Source organism: Procambarus clarkii, chromosome 46, assembly GCF_040958095.1.
Source record: "Procambarus clarkii isolate CNS0578487 chromosome 46, FALCON_Pclarkii_2.0, whole genome shotgun sequence".
Taxonomy (NCBI): Eukaryota; Metazoa; Arthropoda; class Malacostraca; order Decapoda; family Cambaridae; genus Procambarus; species Procambarus clarkii.
The window spans coordinates 19,843,817-19,864,088 of record NC_091195.1 but is presented as its reverse complement, the minus strand read 5'-3'; the positions used below and the strand labels follow the sequence as shown (position 1 = coordinate 19,864,088).

The 20,272-nt window shown below is 38.2% G+C and overlaps 1 protein-coding gene across 2 annotated transcripts in view; it reads left to right on the top strand.

The window, feature by feature from the left end:
* LOC123770472 (transient receptor potential channel pyrexia) overlaps positions 1-12,628 on the top strand; it is a 78,844-nt gene extending 66,216 nt beyond the window's left edge. For both annotated transcript variants that reach the window (XM_045762353.2, XM_045762355.2), the window contains 3 exons: positions 4,658-4,773; positions 7,750-7,840; positions 9,921-12,628. In XM_045762353.2, the coding sequence (XP_045618309.2) occupies positions 4,658-4,773; positions 7,750-7,840; positions 9,921-10,316 (603 nt within the window). In that variant the 3' untranslated portion in view covers positions 10,317-12,628. The remainder of the gene's footprint in view (positions 1-4,657; positions 4,774-7,749; positions 7,841-9,920) is intronic.
* Positions 12,629-20,272: the final 7,644 nt, after the last annotated feature.

The following is a 20,272-nucleotide window of genomic DNA, read 5'->3' as shown; positions in this document are numbered from 1 at the left end:
AAAAATGGAGAGGGAAGGAGAGGGGGAAAGAATGGGATACTGGGGAAGAAAGCTGAATATAGGGAAGATGGGAAAAGAGTGAGGATAGGGGAAAAAGAGATGAGAGAGGGAGGATAGGGGAAAAAGAGATGAGAGAGAGAGGAAGGAGATTGGCAAAAAGGAAAAAGCAGAGAGAGTGAGATCCGGGTGCAGCGGGGTATCCCCTCTAGTTATCTATAATATGTATTCAGTTCTGAAGATGTGTTAAAATATACACAAAAGCGCTCAAATACCGTTTTCCATATATTCTTGGTTAATCCATGATCCTATTTTTACAATGACTATAATCATTATAGAAAATATTTGATAATTATTTTCTGTAATTATTACCTATACTGTACTGTATTTCAAAAAACTTATTTTTTCTAAGATTTAACTATTATCTGTGTTTATTATCTCTATTATATAAAAAATCATTATGTATATAATTAAAATATCTTGAATGATCTTATCATCCTGTGTAAATGGCTAAATAAAGCACAAAGTTTAAACAATTGCTAAGTTGAAAGCAGATGCGAGGGTCAACACACCTATGTATGCACGACATGTAACTTATTGCAAGACTTTAAATCAGGTAAAATTACTTTAGTAACATGTATGTTGGCCACGTATGTGTTACCAACCATGCAAGCGACATGTGCATTAAGCCAACAGCAGACATTAAAGATGCTATATACAGCATTAAAGAATAGTATTAGAATGCAGTAAGCAGAATCTGCAGCTGCCAGATACTGCAACACCGCTGAGGAGAATCAAAGAAGATTAAACTTTGCAATAATCTTTGCTAAATTAATACTTTAAAAATATATTGTGACATAAATAATTCCTCATAAGCTTGATCTTACCCCACTTTCACCTCCCTGACCTCACCTTTTTTATTCATTTATTTTGCCATATTTATTTATGTATACAAGAAGGTACATTGGGTTTATGAGAATACATAGCATTGATGTTTTTACAATCTTGCAAAACCTCTAACATGCATAGCATTTCAGGCAGGTCCTTAATCTAAAAGATAATTTTAAGTAGCTATCTGTAGCAGAATTTAAAGAATATTGATAGGTACATTGTAAGAAAATTTGAATATTAATAAGTTATCTTGAGATTATCTTGAGATGATTTCGGGGCTTAGCGTCCTCCGCGGCCCGGTCCTCAACCAGGCCTCCTTTTTGTTACACACCTCCAGGAAGCAGCCAGTAGCAGCTGTCTTAACTCCTGGGTACCTATTTACTGCTAGGTGAACAGGAGCATCAGGGTGAACGAAACTTTTTGCCCATTTGTCTTCGCCTCCACCGGGAATCGAACCCGGAACCTCAGTACTACGAATCCGAAGCGCTGTCCACTCAGCTGTCAGGCACCCTGTACACTGTACGCCCATTAGGTACATTGTAGTAAAATTTGAGGATTATCAACAGGTACAGTGTAGCATAATTTGAGGACTATTAACATTGTAGCAAAATTTGCATTTAACATAACTATGATATAAGTTGATAGGCAGGATTAAAATGGTGAAGTTGCATGTCATAGGCACATATTTTTGGGGATTGTGTAGCATTAGATACAGTGCGAGTTTGAAGCACTAGGTAGGAAACTATTAGAATGAAATTAGGTACAGTTTGGCTTTACTTTTGAATAAAGCATAGGTGTTTAAAACACCTATTTAAAAAAATAGCTGGACAGCTTTTTAATTCGTTAGGGAGTGAGTTTCATAGATTGGGTTCCTTTATTTGCATAGAGTGTTTACACAGATTTAGTTTGCTCTGGGGATATCAAAGATATATTTATTTCTGGTGGGGTGATTATGGGTTCTATTACATCTGTCAAGGAAGAGTTTCAGAACAGGATTTGCATTTAGGAACAAGGTTTTTTCATGTAAATAGCAAAAAGAGATGTTTTAAATAGCAAAAGTGTGTGTATGTTTAGCATGCAGGCGATGAGTCACAATAACGTGGCTGAAGTATGTTGACCAGACCACACACTAGAAATTGAAGGGACGACGACGTTTCGGTCCGTCCTGGACCATTCTCAAGTCGATTGTGACTTGAGAATGGAGACAATCGACTTGAGAATGGTCCAGGACGGACCGAAACGTCGTCGTCCCTTCAATTTCTAGTGTGTGGTCTGGTCAACAATATGTTTAGCATGTTTAGGGATTAAAACAGAGGGGTTGAGTGTTGTCTGAAAATTAGAGTTAGTTATTGTTTTGATAGCAGATTTTTCCTGGGTGATGATGGGCTTAAGGTAATTTACGGTGATTGAACCCCCATGCACAGATACCATATGTTAGATAGAGATAGATTAGCACATAGTATAATGAGAGGAGAGCAGAGTTGGGAACATAATATCTGGTTTTAGAGAATATACCGACAGTTTGAGACTTTTTTGGCTATGTGTTGTATGTGGGTGCTGAAGTTGAGTCTCTTATCTAAGTATAGGACAAGGAACTTTCCATCATTTTTATTGCTGATGTTAATATTGTCTATCTGAAGCTGAATTTCATTTGATGATGTGCTTCCAAATAAAATGCAATAGGTCTTTTCTATGTTTAGTGTGAGTTTGTTGGTTGACATCCATGATTGGACTTTTTTAATTATTATTTACAACATTATTTAGTGCAGTAAGTGACGATCACGCTTAAAGGAATTTAAATTTTTTTGGTGATTTTTTGCTTTTTGAACATAAAACTGATTATTATATATCATGCCATGGGTCCCAAGAAAATCAATGGTAAGGTTCAACATATGAAAACGCATGTGAGGATAACCATAGAGGCAGTACAGAATATCCCTTCCAAAAAAATTAAGAAAATGTGTGCAGCATGGGAAGAATTGTAAACTTTTGCTGAAACAACTCACCCAAATCAAGCTGCAGTAAGCCGTTGCCTTAACCTTTTCAATGACGCTGTGATGCATCACTACAGACAAATGTTAAAAAGAAGGGAAAACCAAGTGTCGCTAGACAATTTTTTAGCGAGACAAACAAGCAGTGAACCACAACCAGGTCCTAGTGGTATGCAGGTAAAATGTAGGAGAGAGAGTACCCCAGAGAAGTCATCACTGCCTGATGTTATAATGGAAGGGGACTCCCCTTTCAAACAGTAACACCTCTTCCCCCCCTTTCCCCGTCATCACCATCTTCCATACGCCATCAAGAGTCCTCCATAAAGGTAAGATAAACATATGTACTGTATTGTAGTTAGAGAAAAAAAATTGTATTCAGTATAAAATGTATTTTTAAGTTAATATTTTTGGGGGATGTGGGACAGATTAATTCAATTCCTTTATTTCGTATGGGAAAAATTGTGTCGACTTACGATATTTCGACTTACGATACGTCTCTGGGAATGGATTGCCATCGTAAATCGAGGCCCCACTGTATAGGTAGTTTAGATATTGGTTTGTAATTGTTTATGTCAGGCATATCGCCTCCTTTATGAACTGGTATTACTTGTGCTTTTTAAAGAATATTAAGGAAAATATGACATTCTAGAGATTTGTAGAATAGCAAAGTTGTGGGTGGTGCAAGGGCATGAGCGGCACTCTTGTATACCATAGATGGTATTTCACTAGTGTTCCCAGCTTTGGTTTTTATCGAGTGAATGATGGATATGACATCTGCCGAGCTGACTGGTAAAAGGAGAAGAGAGTTAGGATAGCTGCCGGTAAGATATGTGGTAACATATGTCTGGGTCTGCGGAATTTTTCTGGCAAGGTTAGCACCAACTGATGAAAAAAAGCTTTGCATAACCCTATCAGGTATATCCACCTATCTGGTATACCAAATACCTAGTGTCCTCCCCCCTTAAGTATAGAACACACCAGGTTAATACCAGACATATAAATAAAGTAACTTTCTTAATCTTTTCCATATTAATAAAACACACCTGTTATAACCACAGAGATGAATGGGGACAATATGGAATAAAAACATCATGCATAGCTTAGAAACCATTTTACTCACTGATAATATGTTGAGTCAGTGGTTTCTTGTGTATACAGCTGTTATTCCTGACCAGTCAACTCTCTAAGCTGTTCCAGGCATGTTACTTTTCTAAGCATACGAAGCATGTATTTTTCTAAGTTCATCAAAATTGCTAGACACAATAATCAGTTGTACGTTTTCTTAACTTTCTCTTGCTCGAAACACTATGCATATTAGTGGCTTTAGGTATTGTATGTACGAGCTCTGTCTATAAATCCAACTTTATGTTTGTAAATCAACTATATACAGTATGTACTTTTCCTGAATAAAGAATTTGAATTTGAACAGAGTTGATAGGCTGTGTCTTATACTGTATCTCAAATTATCTTGAAAGATTATATTTGTTATTTTAAGACCTAGATATAATGTTATCAGTCTCTAAGGTCATCCACATATATAAACTTTTACTCATCTTTATAAAATTTTGCTTATCTCAAAAATGTTCCCCATCTGTAAAATTTTATCTAAGTTTTTTTTACATACTGTATAACTTATCTATAATATTAACTACTGTATCTTAAACTGAATCAATGTTCAGTGCCTTTTCTATCTTCAAAATCTTATGTGTATTTTTTTTTATAAACTCAAAGTTTTCCCAATTAAAAATTCAGTAATGATCCAACTACCACGTTTTCAGGGCCTGCGTAACTCTGCGCACTTGGAGAGGCTGATCAAGCAGACTGAACTTGTTTTCCATATGGAGAAGAACTTTTCGATTGCAGCCTATATTGCAAACTATGTTAAGATCCCCACGTGAGTAACTTTTTCGAGAGAGAGAGAGAGAAAGAGAGAAAGAGAGATAGAGAGATAGAGAGATAGAGAGATAGAGAGATATATAGAGAGAGAGAGATATATATATATATAGAGAGAGAGAGAGAGAGAGAGAGAGAGAGAGAGAGAGAGAGAGAGAGAGAGAGAGAGAGAGAGAGAGAGAGAGAGAGAGAGAGAGAGAGAGAGGGGGGAGGGGAGGGGAGATTAGCAGTGTATACTCACCAAGTACTGAGGATATGTAGTAACATGTGTCTGGGTCTGTGGAATTTTTCTAGCAAGGTTAACACCAACTGATGAAAAGAAGCTTTGTGAACACCACACATATTCCATGAATACTAAAAAGGACTCTGTAGGACCTCTAAAAGATGATGCTAGCCAAGTTATATTGGATGATAAAAGGGCAGCAAACACTCTGAATGAATACTTTACATCAGTGTTCACACTAGAAAGATTGAAGGACATCCCATCACCCACACAAATATTTGAAGGAGGTGAAGATAATGAATTAATGGATATACCCATTACATGCGACACAATCAGGAAGAGCATTGACAAACTAAAAGACTCAAAAGCCACAGGTGTGGATGGATTTCAATCCAAAGTCATAAAGAAACTGGCAGATGCACTATGCATGCCACTGAAACTCCGTTTCAGAAAATCCCTGGACCAAGGGATAGTTCCCTTTGATTGGAAATATGCAAATATTGCCCCCCTATTTAAAAAAAAAAGACAAAGAGCTGGCAGAAAACTACCATCTGATCAGTTTGACATCACCCATCTGCAAGCTTATGAAGAGAATCCTAAGGGAAGGCATCATACAACATCTCGCAGAGAACAATCTTGTAAAAACAATGCAGCATGGGTTTGTTAAAAATAGATCTTGTCTTGCTAACCTGCTCACATTTCTGAAACGGTAACCGGCTATTCAGACAAAGGACATCCGGTAGATGTGGCTTACATGGATGTTGCTAAAGTTTTTGACAAGGTACCACATGAGACTGGTAAGAAAATTACACTCATATGGAATAAATGGGAGAATACTGGAATGGATAAAACAATGGTTAAAACACAGAAAACAAAGGGTTGTGCTAAATGGGAATTAATCTGAATGGGGAAATGTGCAAAGTGGGGTGCCACAGGGGTTCAAGCCAACCCTTTTTGTCATATACATCAATGACATAGATCAGAATATTACAAAGCACATCATCACATTTGCAGATGACACTAAGATCTAAGATAAAGTGGGAAGTAAAAGTGATATTGAAACCTTGCAAAGAGATCTAAATGGACTCCACAAAGGGCCAGATGACTGGCAAATGCTTTTTAATGTCGATTAATGCAAGACCTTGCATGTGGGGCATAACAATCCTCGTCACAACTACCAAATTTACAGCACTACCTTACAACAGATAGATGAAGAAAAAGATCTTGGAGTCAGAATCCATCATTTACTAAAAGTTGCACAACAAGTGGGAGCAGCAGTTAAAGAAACGAACCAAACCCTGAGAATAATCAAGCGTACCTTTACCTTCAAGGAAAAGAAAGTAGTTGTTCAATTGTATAAGTCTCTAGTGGGCCCCCTCCCCCCCACCTGGATTATTGCAGCCAGGCATGGAAACCTTATCTTCAGAAAGACAGCTGCTCCGAAGATGATGCAACACCAGGCAACAAAAATCCTACCAGAGCTTAGTCATCTTACATATCAGGAACGGTTGAGGGCCACTGGGCTAACAACACTGCAAACCAGGCATGACAGGGCAGATCTTATCGAAATCTTTAAAATACTGAACAATTTGGAGGATGTCAATCTGAACAATTTCCTCAAAAGGTCAGATGCAACACGAACGAGGAGCAACGAGTTCAAGCTCAACAAACCACAATGTAGGACAGAAACCAGGAGATACTTTTTCACCCATAGGGTTGTAAACCCGTGGAAACGCCTACCCGCCTTAGTTGTAAATGCCAATACTCTGCTGGGTTTTAAAATACAGCTGGAAAAGCTCATCAGGGCAAATGAGGGGGACCCTCGATAAGCCCTGTCCTCATCAAGGCCACTAGTGTTAATGGCCCCCCAGGTAAATTCAGGTAATGGCTTGGTGCTCTATCCTTATATTTATCTTTCCGTCCCTCACTTCCATACACAGTTACTGCAAGGTAGTGTGTAAACACTTGTCATGATGACGATGTTGCCGTTGTTAGGTGTGCTTTTAACAAAGGTGTTACCTGCAGTGGATGTTTATTTACAACGCCTAGATGGTTGTGGCCCTTTATGGGAATTATGTTGCTTACTTTCTGTTGGGAGTATGAGCTATCATTCTGATTTTATTTGTTGGTCTTACTGTTGATGATCTTTGATTACTGTCTATATTTCTTAGTAAAATGCTTTATTGACACTATATTTGTACATCTCTGTTAGGTTTAGAAAAGCCCTTAAAGGCAAAAACATAAATCTCCAAATAAAATTTCATAACATGTTTGTCTATACTGTATTGTTGTCAGCCTTGTGCTGTTTACCTACATAACAAGAACATGACGATAACAGCATTTCTCAGCATAATTTTTGTTAACTCATCTTCTCCTACTCCTTTATATAAGCAACTTTCAATGAAAATGCTTAATACAGCATAATATTTGGCTTTTACTGTACATTATATTATTAAAGAAAAAAAGTGGCCATATATACATTATCTCTATGCTATCTGCACTGCATTGCATTGAGTCTGGTGTTTACAAAGGCCCAGATCGGCCAAAACGTTCATCTCTCTTTCTCATTTCTCTGTGGATTTTCCACATACAAATGATAAGTGTTTAGTGATCGTCAATTGCACATTATCTCTAATATAGTACTGTATTTAATAAACTTGTTACTGGCAAAGTGTCAGATTCAATCACGTATTCTCTAAACTGTGGCGTTTCTCTACACGAACAATATTATATATTTTGGTTGCATTGTTTCAGCCTGTGTGACATGTTGATGAAGATTGCAAACGTGTGCAATTATGACTGCTACAACACCCGCGTCTATATTCTTCCCAACAACCCGAAGAAGGTGAGTGCTTTTCTTGAGTGCTTTTGCCTCAGTAATGAGGCAAAAATAATTATCAGAGAATATACCGTAAACATTAATTTAAAAAATAATCTAATACTGTACTGTTCTATTTTTTTAAATGCAATAGAGTAGTGTTATGACTACAATAGTGCCATTTTCCATTTTAAATAATATTATTATTGTCATGTGTATTGTTGACAGGTCTTGCCTATCTATGTCCGGTAAGTTCAGATAATAAGTTGTCATTGTTTATATCATCATTATTATCCTATATTCATTATTATCACTATCATTGTCTTCATGTGTATGCCTTTTTCTCTCATACATAAACAAACATTCATATATATATATATATATATATATATATATATATATATATATATATATATATATATATATATATATATATATATATATCTGTCTATCTATCTCCAGAATGACTGTCCAGAATGACCACACTGTTTAATGACATTATTGCTGATATTCATATATTGAATATCATTGAGGGCCACTGGGTTAACACCACTACAAACCAGGCATAACAGGGCGGATCTTATCGAAACCTTTAAAATACTGTACTAAACAATTTGGAGGATGTAGATCCGAACAATTTCTTCAAAAGGTCAGATGTAACACGAGTGATGAGCAATGGGTTCAAGCTCAACAAGCCATAATGTAGGGCAAAAAACAGTAGATGTTTTTTTACCCATAGGGTTATAAACCAGTGGAACCTCCTACCCGCCAAAGCCATAAACGTCAAAACTCTGCTGGGTTTTAAAATACAGCTGGAAAATATCATCAGGGCAAATAGGGGGGGGCGGATCTTTGGCAAGCCACTGGCTTCCTGTCTTCATTGAGGCCCTCAGGTAAAATTCAGGTAAATATGGCTATCATCTCATCTACCACACTATTAAGTCATGTAACAGCAACAGTTAGACGTGATGTGTGTATACAATGCATAGGTTGTATGTTATAGACGTACACATAGTACACCTCTCATTCAAGATAGCGGAATAAAGTAACAACTGACAGGAAAAACAGGAAGGACTAACAACAGTGAGGACTAACATACATACATGTCTAAGAACAGACAAATATAATTAATATTAATTCATTTTTAGACCTATGTTTATAACAAGAGAGAGAGGAGCAGCAATAGACAGGTCTAACAAAAGACATTATACTGTATTAGTTTTTAGTTTAGCCTCAGAGACCTGTAACTAATTAATTAAGAACATATGGTGCTACATTAATAATCATTTCAACCATAGAGTCATTCACAGCTGCATATTCATACTGGCTTAGTACTTTCTCCTCATAATTACCTAGATCATTCACAGCTTTGGATATATCACTGCTAGGCTAGTGTCAGCTTAAATACAAAGCCATTCACAGCTTAAGACATATCTTTGTTCAGATAGCAGTCAGTTTAACCACATAGCCAGAGCTATTCTTTCTCAAAATCTATGTAGTGTACCATTCTATCCTTTCTCTATATCACAGACGAGTCTCCATCAATATCTATCAGCTTTTAGAAATATAATTTAGTGCATGACTTTTGGAAAAAGAGAGATCACGTACATTAATACCAAATAATGATGCTTTCCCATGATATAACACTTGCGCTCTCAAATATGTAATAATAATTAACCTCCACAGCATTACATAATTTTATATTTTCTGATGTTGGGCAATATAATACTGTACTATACTGTACCTAATTACAAAAATGCTGCATAAAAATATAATTGGATAAACAGTGTAGAATGATGTAGTGAAATGCCAAGTTGGGAATGGATTTTATAGGTCATTATGTTTTCCCACAAAGGCATTTTTAACCCTTAAACTGTGTAGCTATTTAACAATACAATGTTACATCAAAGTGTGTACGGCCTGTATGACTAAAAACAGTTAACATATCAAATGGGAAAATTGGAAATAGTGAATGAAGCTATGTAAGGATTATATATAATAACATTTGATCAAGTCCTTACAGGCAAAACATCACATCTAGTAAAGTTTTCACTCATCTTAGGGTCTAAAAAAAAGATGTTAAAAATAGTTTCTTCTTGACTTACAGTTCAACAAGTTGTTCATCATGCAAAACAAGAAATATAATGAAACTACTCTACCTTCACATCTTGTGACACATGTGAACCAGTGTTTACGAACACGAGAAACTGAAACAAGCGACAACAAGAGCAGCACTCGGACCAAGAGAGGAAGCCGAATAAGACGGGGAGAATTTCATCGAAATGCCGACGAGGATATTAAGTCAAACATTAAGGAACTGGAAGCTAACATGATTGAAATAGTGAGTGAGAAGATGGAGGACATGGCAGACACACACTCTTTGCTGAACAAAAGAATTACAGCCTTAGAGGAGAAGCTGGATAAGGTTGTGAGTTTACTTCTAAAAAATGACGGTGATAATGCTCCTGCCGACAAGATTCCTCTCAGTGATGAAGGAACCTGAAAGTTGCATTGGTTTAGCTCAATGCTATGGATTTAGATGCTAATGCAAATGTTGGTTTGGAGTCAAATTTGCAAGAGAAGAGGAATGAGATCAAGAGTGAGAATTTATATATGTTAATATATATATATAACTAAGCCTGAAAAGCATTTTGACCATAATGATGATTGATATGTGAAATTCATGAAATCCAGAACTTTCAAATATGTAAACAGAATAAATGTATATATAAAAATGATGGATAACAATGATAGATTGATCAAAGGTTGTGGTTTTCAAGTTATGGAAGGGATTTGGTTGTGTAACAGATTTTCCTGCTGGAGGCACATCATAAAGGCATATACACTGAGATCATGACTCAGTGTCTCAGTGCTGTGTATATATATATATATATACTATAGGTAGAAGAAAACTAGATAGAGTGTGGCCTTCATGACCATGGTAGTTAATAGGCCATAAATCTAACACTAACACCCACCTGCCTAAGATGGTTTGAAGCAAACCGTTGGACCCTACCTTGGGTGATCCAGCTATAGGAAGGGAGGGAATTACTAGAGAAAAGTGCTAAGCCATTACGACTACGTACAGTATGTGGCACTTGGAATGGGTCAGGATAAGTAGATCCAGCTATAAATGGTTTCAGCATGTGTTGGTGCAGAAGATTGTAAACCTGTTAATTAAAAGAATTTACAATCTAGGCATTTATTGAACCATATTTACAACCGAAAATTAATTCACAAATAGAAGCCAGATTGAAACACGACTAGTGATGAGGATTCTGATCCTAGTGAATAATAAAAAAAAAAAATACAGTTCCAAATATCAGTTCACAACGCAAACTTATTTCTCATACATTGAGTATCTTATTTTTAAAACATAAATTATTATTATCCAGTATGTAATTATAATATTACCTGATTACAGTGAAATCATATTAATTAAGCATTTGTACTTTTAATAAAACCATTAATTATGCATAGTGTTCTGTTTCAGAACATCAAACCTCAGTTTCACGTCACTGTTCAATGGAGATAATATTGTATAATTTACTTAGTGATCACGAACTGAAAATGAAACAGTATTACATTGGTTTCTCAACAGTTTTTGTATATTTTGTAGGAGATTGTTATTTACCACTTTATTAAGTGCTCGTGTGTTTTATATATACTGTACTGTAAATAGTTATTTTAGTGGAGCTCAATATATATATTGTATGTAATAGACTGTACTGTGATCTGCAAATACAATTATTGCATTTTCTTGCTATTTTTTATATGAAATGTTAAAAATTGGTTGATAAACAGAAAAATTCACACTGAATTTGAAAATTAGTTTTAATGAAAAAAATACCTTAAGCAGACAGCTCAATAATGGTAGATCTATCATATCTATCATTAAAAAAATACTTTTAAGTAAAAGTTGAAATAATTTAGATTATAATTTTGGTTACGGTAACGGACTGTTCTGTTTCATTAATATTGTCAAATACTGCACAAGTCGGTGATCAAACTGTAATAAAATGTTCATCCATTTATTATGAACACGACAATATTTCTCAATCCATGGTAGAGAAATAGGTGTACAAACCTCATAAAATTTGACCTTACAATACCTGTGTTAGGCATTTTCTCATGTTTCGATGAACAAGTCATGCCCTTATCCCAGCGCCTCGACTGACTTGTATAACATAAAGAACACTGAACCATAACAGGTTGCATCCCAAAGAACAGTACCAATTGTGAATTAAGAGTGTTTTCCAAATAGGTTATAGAAATGCATGATTTTTAGTCGAGTGAAAAACAAACTTTGCTTTTTGAGGGAGTTGCCACTGATGTGGCATTAACTCAAGATATTACTGTGATACATTAAGGATTCTCACAGCATTCAGGCACACTTTGTGATAAAAACAGTGTAATAAAATGAGATATTTAATAGTGTAGTAATTACCTAAAAGGACCTAGTGTTGGTCCTTGTGTGCTTGTGACTGTGTGGTAAATGTTTATTGTGGCGTAATAAATTTAAAAAGATTCTCTTATAAAGGAAAAGAGATGATAGGAGAGAACAGTTTCTTAACATGTAATGCAGTCTTAATAATGGTGTCAGTGCTGCATTATACAATAATTCAATACTGCATGTAAAAATTATGTTCTTTTAAAGCAAAATACTGAATGTATAGTTAATTTTAAGTGCCCAATTTGAAAAAATGTGATCATACAGTTGTAAGAAGCAATTGGTATTTTACAAATTAAATCCATTATTCTGTAAACTTTACAAATCACGGTTTGATTACATAGTAAATAAAATATTATTATTTATTTATTATTAGTTGAGCATGGCCCCACCTTCTTTATTAATTAAAGGAAGGTCATTTACTGATGACACTCATATCAATAAACGTCAAATATTATTGATCTCAAATTTAAACAAAGTACTTTCAGATCAACCACATTGGCAATGGTTATCTTGAGATGATTTCGGGGCTTAGCGTCCCCGTGGCTTGATCCTCGACCAGGGCCTCCTTTTTGTATATGGATAAGGAAGCTGTGAAACAGACTCGCTGTACAGCCGTGGTTGCTGACCCTTATCACGTTACCTACATGAACTCCTCAATTACATATCTTCTTATATTCAGGTCTTTACAAGTGTGTTTTTGTGCTTGTGGAGAGTTTTCACATTTATACATAAACGTAAACTAAACTTAGAAAAGACCTATTGCATTTTATTTGAAAACAGATCTTTGAAATAAATTCACATTCAAATAGACAATATTAACATTGATAGCAAAAATGAGGGAAGTCCCTTGGCCTATACATAGACAACTTAAGACTTAACTTAAAGAGCAAAAGACTTAACTATTCACATTGAGTACATAGTAAAAAAATCTCTAAAACTGTTGGTATACTCTCAAAAATCAAATATTATGTCCCCCACCCTGCTCTTCCCACATTATTCTACTCTCTATTCTATCCCATGGGATTCAAAGTTTATAAGCTACCTCAAACCCATTATCATCCAGCAAAAATCAGGCATCAGACCAATAACAAATTCTTTCTTCAGACAACACAGCTCCTCTGATTTTTTTTTAAATTTACAAAACCTTATTCTTCAATTCCAATCCTGTTTTGAAACTCTTCCTAGATGGATGTAATAGAACCCATGAACATCACCCCAGAAATAAATATCTCACACTAAGTCAGAGTCAGACTAAATTTATGTAAACATGTTATACAAATATATAGCATTAGGACCTTGTATGTCCTAATTCACTCCTTAATGAATTAAAAAAATATCCAACCTACACGTTATTCAAAATTAGAACAATGAAGTACCTAATTTAATCTTCATAGTATCCCACCTTGGGCTATTGGCTCACACAGCATCTTGTGCTATTAACATTCAGTATTTTATACTCTAGAAATTCAACTTCTTTAGTATAAAAAAAAAATTGTACCACTTTATGCTGATGTTGTATGTAAATTTAATTTCTGTTACTATCATTACATTTTCTTCTTATTTAGTAGTGAATATATTTTATTATATGCTTATATTTTAGCTCTAGGACCTACTGAAATACCAAGTGTGTTATAATAATAATTTATTTGCAAGAAGGTACAATGGGTCGGTGCGATTACATAAGACTAGTATTTTTACATTCATGCAAAGTCACTAACATGCATAGCATTTCGGGCAGGTCCTTAATCTAACATATCAGGTAAGATGAAAGAGTACATTGTAGTAAGGTTTTTATATCAACAAATATCCACAACATAAGCTGACATAGGTGATTACATTGGTAAGGATATATGTCTTAAGTACTTATAATGGGGAAGTGGGTAGTACAAGATACAGTGTGTTAGTAGCTTATATATATATATATATATATATATATATATATATATATATATATATATAATTATATAATTATATGACTGGGGACCATTCAGGCTTGTTCGCATATAATTATATATATATATATTACACACACACACACACACACACAAATATACACACATAAATATAAACACATACACAGTCAAAAATGTGTATTTTGTTTGGAAAGTTCTGTGAAAAGAAGGAAGACAGTTGAACGTGTCCTTGCTATATTTATGAGTGTTTAGGCCTCACACTAAAGTACATAATTTTGAAAATAGGCCAAAAATAAATATAATTTGGCTCATTGTTTCTTTCAGATCAAATGATCTGTAATCTAAAGAGGTGGTAACGATATGTTGGTACTGAAATTTTAAAAATGCCGCATCTATTTTGGAATACTCATGATGGACTTGGAAATTCAAAAGTACACTTAGATATTTGGGAGCCGAGTTTTGTGTGGGTAATACAAATAAATGAGCTTAGCGTCTTGTGCCAAGTATTTAAGCTCATTGAACAACTGAAGTAATACAATGAGCATAGATACTTGGCAAGCTGTATACATCTTGTATTGCAGTGAATTTAATTTTAACTACACTTAGTGGTGTAGAACTGAATATGCTTTGCATGTTAGCGCGCTGAAGTTTCAAGCATACAGTACTTAAAATAGAGAACTGCGTGTGATTTGTATAGTAATGACCTGGGCTTCAAGTACAATGCGTACAGTGAGTACTGTATAATAATAATAATTTGTTTTGTCGAGGATAAGAACAAAGTGTGTGTATGTAGTGGGGAGTCGGTCAGCCGAGCGGACAGCACGCGGGACTTGTGATCCTGTGGTCCTAGGTTCGATCCCAGGCGCCGGCGAGAAACAATGGGCAGAGTTTCTTTCACCCTATGCCCCTGTTACCTAGCAGTAAATAGGTACCTGGGTGTTAGTCAGCTGTCACAGGCTGCTTCCTGGGGGTGGAGGCCTGGTCGAGGACCGGGCCGCGGGGACACTAAAAAGCCCCGAAATCATCTCAAGATGTATGCATGTTTGATATACAGTATATAATTATATATAACATACATTAGGTTTGTATCGAGGTCTTCAAGGTTGTAGTATTGTCTTCCCCAGGATGCAATTCCACAACAATTGCTTAAATCCAGAGTATCCGTTTACTGGTAGGTGAACAGTGGCATTAGGTGTGAGAAAACATCCCCAACCATATCTGTCCCGCCCGGGAATCAAACCAGAGCTCCCCGACTTTGAGTCGAGAACAAAACTACCTTACACAGAAATCACATTACCGTGGTACATATATCAACGAACAAATCCACAGGAGCCGTGATGACGGATCGAACCTATGCACCGAGTGTTCTCAGACGCGATCTAGTCAACTATACGACGACATGGAAAAAGAATTGCAACTTGGAGTACTACTGCCCCCACGAGGGTTCCGAGGCTTCCACTGAAGCCTAACCGGGGTTTCACACAATTCCCCCTATACACTCTGGTTCTTTCAACCAGTAGTACTACCTCTGATGCTCCTACTGCAATACACAGAGGAATCTCATTAAAATAATATATCAAAAAACAAAAATGCATGCTATATGCTGTGTGTGCTGCATGCTATATGCTGTGTGTGTGTGTGCTGCATGCTATGTGCTGTGTGTGTGTGTGTGTTCTGCATGCTATATGCTGTGTGTGTGTGTGTGTGTGTGTGCTGCATGCTATATGCTGTGTGTGTGTGTGTGCTGCATGCTATATGCTGTGTGTGTGTGTGTGCTGCATGCTATATGCTGTGTGTGTGTGTGTGCTGCATGCTAGGTGCTGTGTGTGTGTGTGTGTGCTGCATGCTATGTGCTGTGTGTGTGTGTGTGCTGCATGCTATGTGCTGTGTGTGTGTGTGTGCTGCATGCTATATGCTGTGTGTGTGTGTGTGCTGCATGCTATATGCTGTGTGTGTGTGTGTGCTGCATGCTATATGCTGTGTGTGTGTGTGTGCTGCATGCTATATGCTGTGTGTGTGTGTGTGCTGCATGCTATATGCTGTGTGTGTGTGTGTGCTGCATGCTATATGCTGTGTGTGTGTGTGCTGCATGCTATATGCTGTGTGTGTGTGCTGCATGCTATATGCTGTGTGTGTGTGTGTGCTGCATGCTATATGCTGTGTGTGTGTGTGCTGCATGCTATATGCTGTGTGTGTGTGTGTGCTGCATGCTATATGCTGTGTGTGTGTGTGTGCTGCATGCTATATGCTGTGTGTGTGTGTGTGCTGCATGCTATATGCTGTGTGTGTGTGTGTGCTGCATGCTATATGCTGTGTGTGTGTGTGTGCTGCATGCTATATGCTGTGTGTGTGTGTGTGCTGCATGCTATATGCTGTGTGTGTGTGTGTGCTGCATGCTATATGCTGTGTGTGTGTGTGTGCTGCATGCTATATGCTGTGTGTGTGTGTGTGCTGCATGCTATATGCTGTGTGTGTGTGTGTGTGCTGCATGCTATATGCTGTGTGTGTGTGTGTGTGTGTGCTGCATGCTATATGCTGTGTGTGTGTGTGTGTGTGTGTGTGTGTGTGTGTGTGTGTGTGTGTGTGTGTGTGTGTATGTGTGTGTGTGTTGCATGCTATATGCTGTGTGTGTGTGTGTGTGTGTGCTGCATGATATATGCTGTGTGTGTGTGTGTGTGTGCTGCATGCTATATGCTGTGTGTGTGTGTGTGTGTGTGTGTGTGTGTGTGTGTGCTGCATGCTATATGCTGTGTGTGTGTGTGTGTGTGTGTGTGTGCTGCATGCTATATGCTGTGTGTGTGTGTGTGTGTGTGTGCTGCATGCTATATGCTGTGTGTGTGTGTGTGTGTGTGTGTGTGTGTGTGTGTGTGTGTGTGTGTGTGTGTGTGTGTGTGTGTGCTGCATGCTATATGCTGTGTGTGTGTGTGTGTGTGTGTGTGTGTGTGTGTGTGTGTGTGTGTGTGTGTGTGTGTGTGTGCTGCATGCTATATGCTGTGTGTGTGTGTGTGCTGCATGCTATATGCTGTGTGTGTGTGTGCTGCATGCTATATGCTGTGTGTGTGTGTGTGTGCTGCATGCTATATGCTGTGTGTGTGTGTGTGTGCTGCATGCTATATGCTGTGTGTGTGTGTGTGTGTGTGTGTGTGTGCTGCATGCTATATGCTGTGTGTGTGTGTGTGTGTGTGTGTGTGTGTGTGTGTGTGTGTGTGTGTGCTGCATGCTATATGCTGTGTGTGTGTGTGTGTGTGTGTGTGCTGCATGCTATATGCTGTGTGTGTGTGTGTGTTGCATGCTATATGCTGTGTGTGTGTGTGTGTGTGTGCTGCATGCTATATGCTGTGTGTGTGTGTGTGTGTGTGTGTGCTGCATGCTATATGTTGTGTGTGTGTGTGTGTGTGTGTGTGTGTGCTGCATGCTATATGCTGTGTGTGTGTGTGTGTGTGTGCTGCATGCTATATGCTGCGTGTGTGTGTGTGTGTGTGTGTGTGTGTGTGTGTGTGTGTGTGTGTGTGTGTGTGTGTGTGTGTGTGCTGCATGCTATATGCTGTGTACTCACCTATATGTACTCACCTATATGTGCTTGCAGGATCGAGCATTGACTCTTGGATCCCGCCTTTCTAGCTATCGGTTGTTTACAGCAATGACTCCTGTCCCATTTCCCTATCATACCTAGTTTTAAAAGTATGAATAGTATTCATTGTATGCTGTGTGTGTGTGTGTGTGTGTGCTGCATGCTATATGCTGTGTGTGTGTGTGTGTGTGTGTGCTGCATGCTATATGTTGTGTGTGTGTGTGTGTGTGTGTGCTGCATGCTATATGCTGTGTGTGTGTGTGTGTGTGTGTGTGTGTGTGTGCTGCATGCTATATGCTGCGTGTGTGTGTGTGTGTGTGTGTATGTGTGTGTGTGTGTGTGTGTGTGTGTGTGTGTGTGTGTGTGTGTGTGTGTGTGTGTGCTGCATGCTATATGCTGTGTGTGTGTGTGTGCTGCATGCTATATGCTGTGTGTGTGTGTGCTGCATGCTATATGCTGTGTGTGTGTGTGTGCTGCATGCTATATGCTGTGTGTGTGTGTGTGCTGCATGCTATATGCTGTGTGTGTGTGTGCTGCATGCTATATGCTGTGTGTGTGTGTGCTGCATGCTATGTGCTGTGTGTGTGTGTGTGCTGCATGCTATATGCTGTGTGTGTGTGTGTGTGCTGCATGCTATATGCTGTGTGTGTGTGTGTGTGCTGCATGCTATATGCTGTGTGTGTGTGTGTGCTGCATGCTATATGCTGTGTGTGTGTGTGTGCTGCATGCTATATGCTGTGTGTGTGCTGCATGCTATATGCTGTGTGTGTGTGTGTGCTACATGCTATATGCTGTGTGTGTGTGCTGCATGCTATATGCTGTGTGTGTGTGCTGCATGCTATATGCTGTGTGTGTGTGTGTGCTGCATGCTATATGCTGTGTGTGTGTGTGTGCTGCATGCTATATGCTGTGTGTGTGTGTGTGCTGCATGCTATATGCTGTGTGTGTGTGTGTGCTGCATGCTATATGCTGTGTGTGTGTGCTGCATGCTATATGCTGTGTGTGTGTGCTGCATGCTATATGCTGTGTGTGTGTGTGTGTGCTACATGCTATATGCTGTGTGTGTGTGCTGCATGCTATATGCTGTGTGTGTGTGCTGCATGCTATATGCTGTGTGTGTGTGTGTGCTGCATGCTATATGCTGTGTGTGTGTGCTGCATGCTATATGCTGTGTGTGTGTGTGCTGCATGCTATATGCTGTGTGTGTGTGTGTGCTACATGCTATATGGTGTGTGTGTGTGTGCTACATGCTATATGCTGTGTGTGTGTGTGTGCTGCATGCTATATGCTGTGTGTGTGTGTGCTGCATGCTATATGCTGTGTGTGTGTGCTGCATGCTATATGCTGTGTATGTGCTGCATGCTATATGCTGTGTGCACTGCAAGCTATATGCTGTGTGCACTGCATGCTATATGCTGTGTGCACTGCATGCTATATGCTGTGTGCACTGCATGCTATATGCTGTGTGCACTGCATGCTATATATTCTGTGTGCACTGCATGCTATATGCTGTGTGCACTGCAAGCTATATGCTGTGTGCACTGCAAGCTATATGCTGTGTGCACTGCAAGCTATATGCTGTGTGCACTGCAAGCTATATGCTGTGTGCACTGCAAGCTATATGCTGTGTCCACTGCAAGCTATATGCTGTGTGCACTGCAAGCTATATGCTGTGTGCACTGCAAGCTATATGCTGTGTGCACTGCAAGCTATATGCTGTGTGCACTGCAAGCTATATGCTGTGTGCACTGCAAGCTATATGTTGCGTGCACTGCAAGCTATATGTTGTGTGCACTGCAAGCTATATGCTGTGTGCACTGCAAGCTATATGCTGTGTGCACTGCATGTTATATGCTGTGTGCACTGCATTCTATATGCTGTGTGCTGTATGACCTGAGACCTGTATGCTACATGCTGTGTATGCTGTTACGATAGCAGACCATAGCAGACGTGACTTTGGTATCCGACTAATAATTTTCTCAAGTTGGGATTAATTCCCAGACATAACCATATGGCAACAAGGGACATAAACAAATAACATTGCTCCAGAAGTATCACGAGGCTAAGTCTCCGTGGTGTAGTGGTAAGACACTTGCCTGGCGTTCCGCGAGCGCTATGTCATGGGTTCGTATCCTGGCCGGGGAGGATTTACTGGGCGCAATTCCTTAACTGTAGCCTCTGTTTAACGCAACAGTAAAATGTGTACTTGGATGAAAAAACGATTCTTCGCGGCAGGGGATCGTATTCCAGGGACCATAGGATTAAGGACTTGCCCGAAACGCTACGCGTACTAGTGGCTGTACAAGAATGTAACAACTCTTGTATATATCTCGAAAAAAAAAAAAAATTATTAAACTACATAGTTCCAGAGACTATTCACACACGGCGCCCCATTGAACATATTACATAGAAATAAATATAAATTAGTTTATTCTGGTAAATGTACATATGTACTTAATGAGTTACAAGCAGAATAGTGAGATTTCTAGATAGAGTATGCTAGATATACTATGCCTAACGCC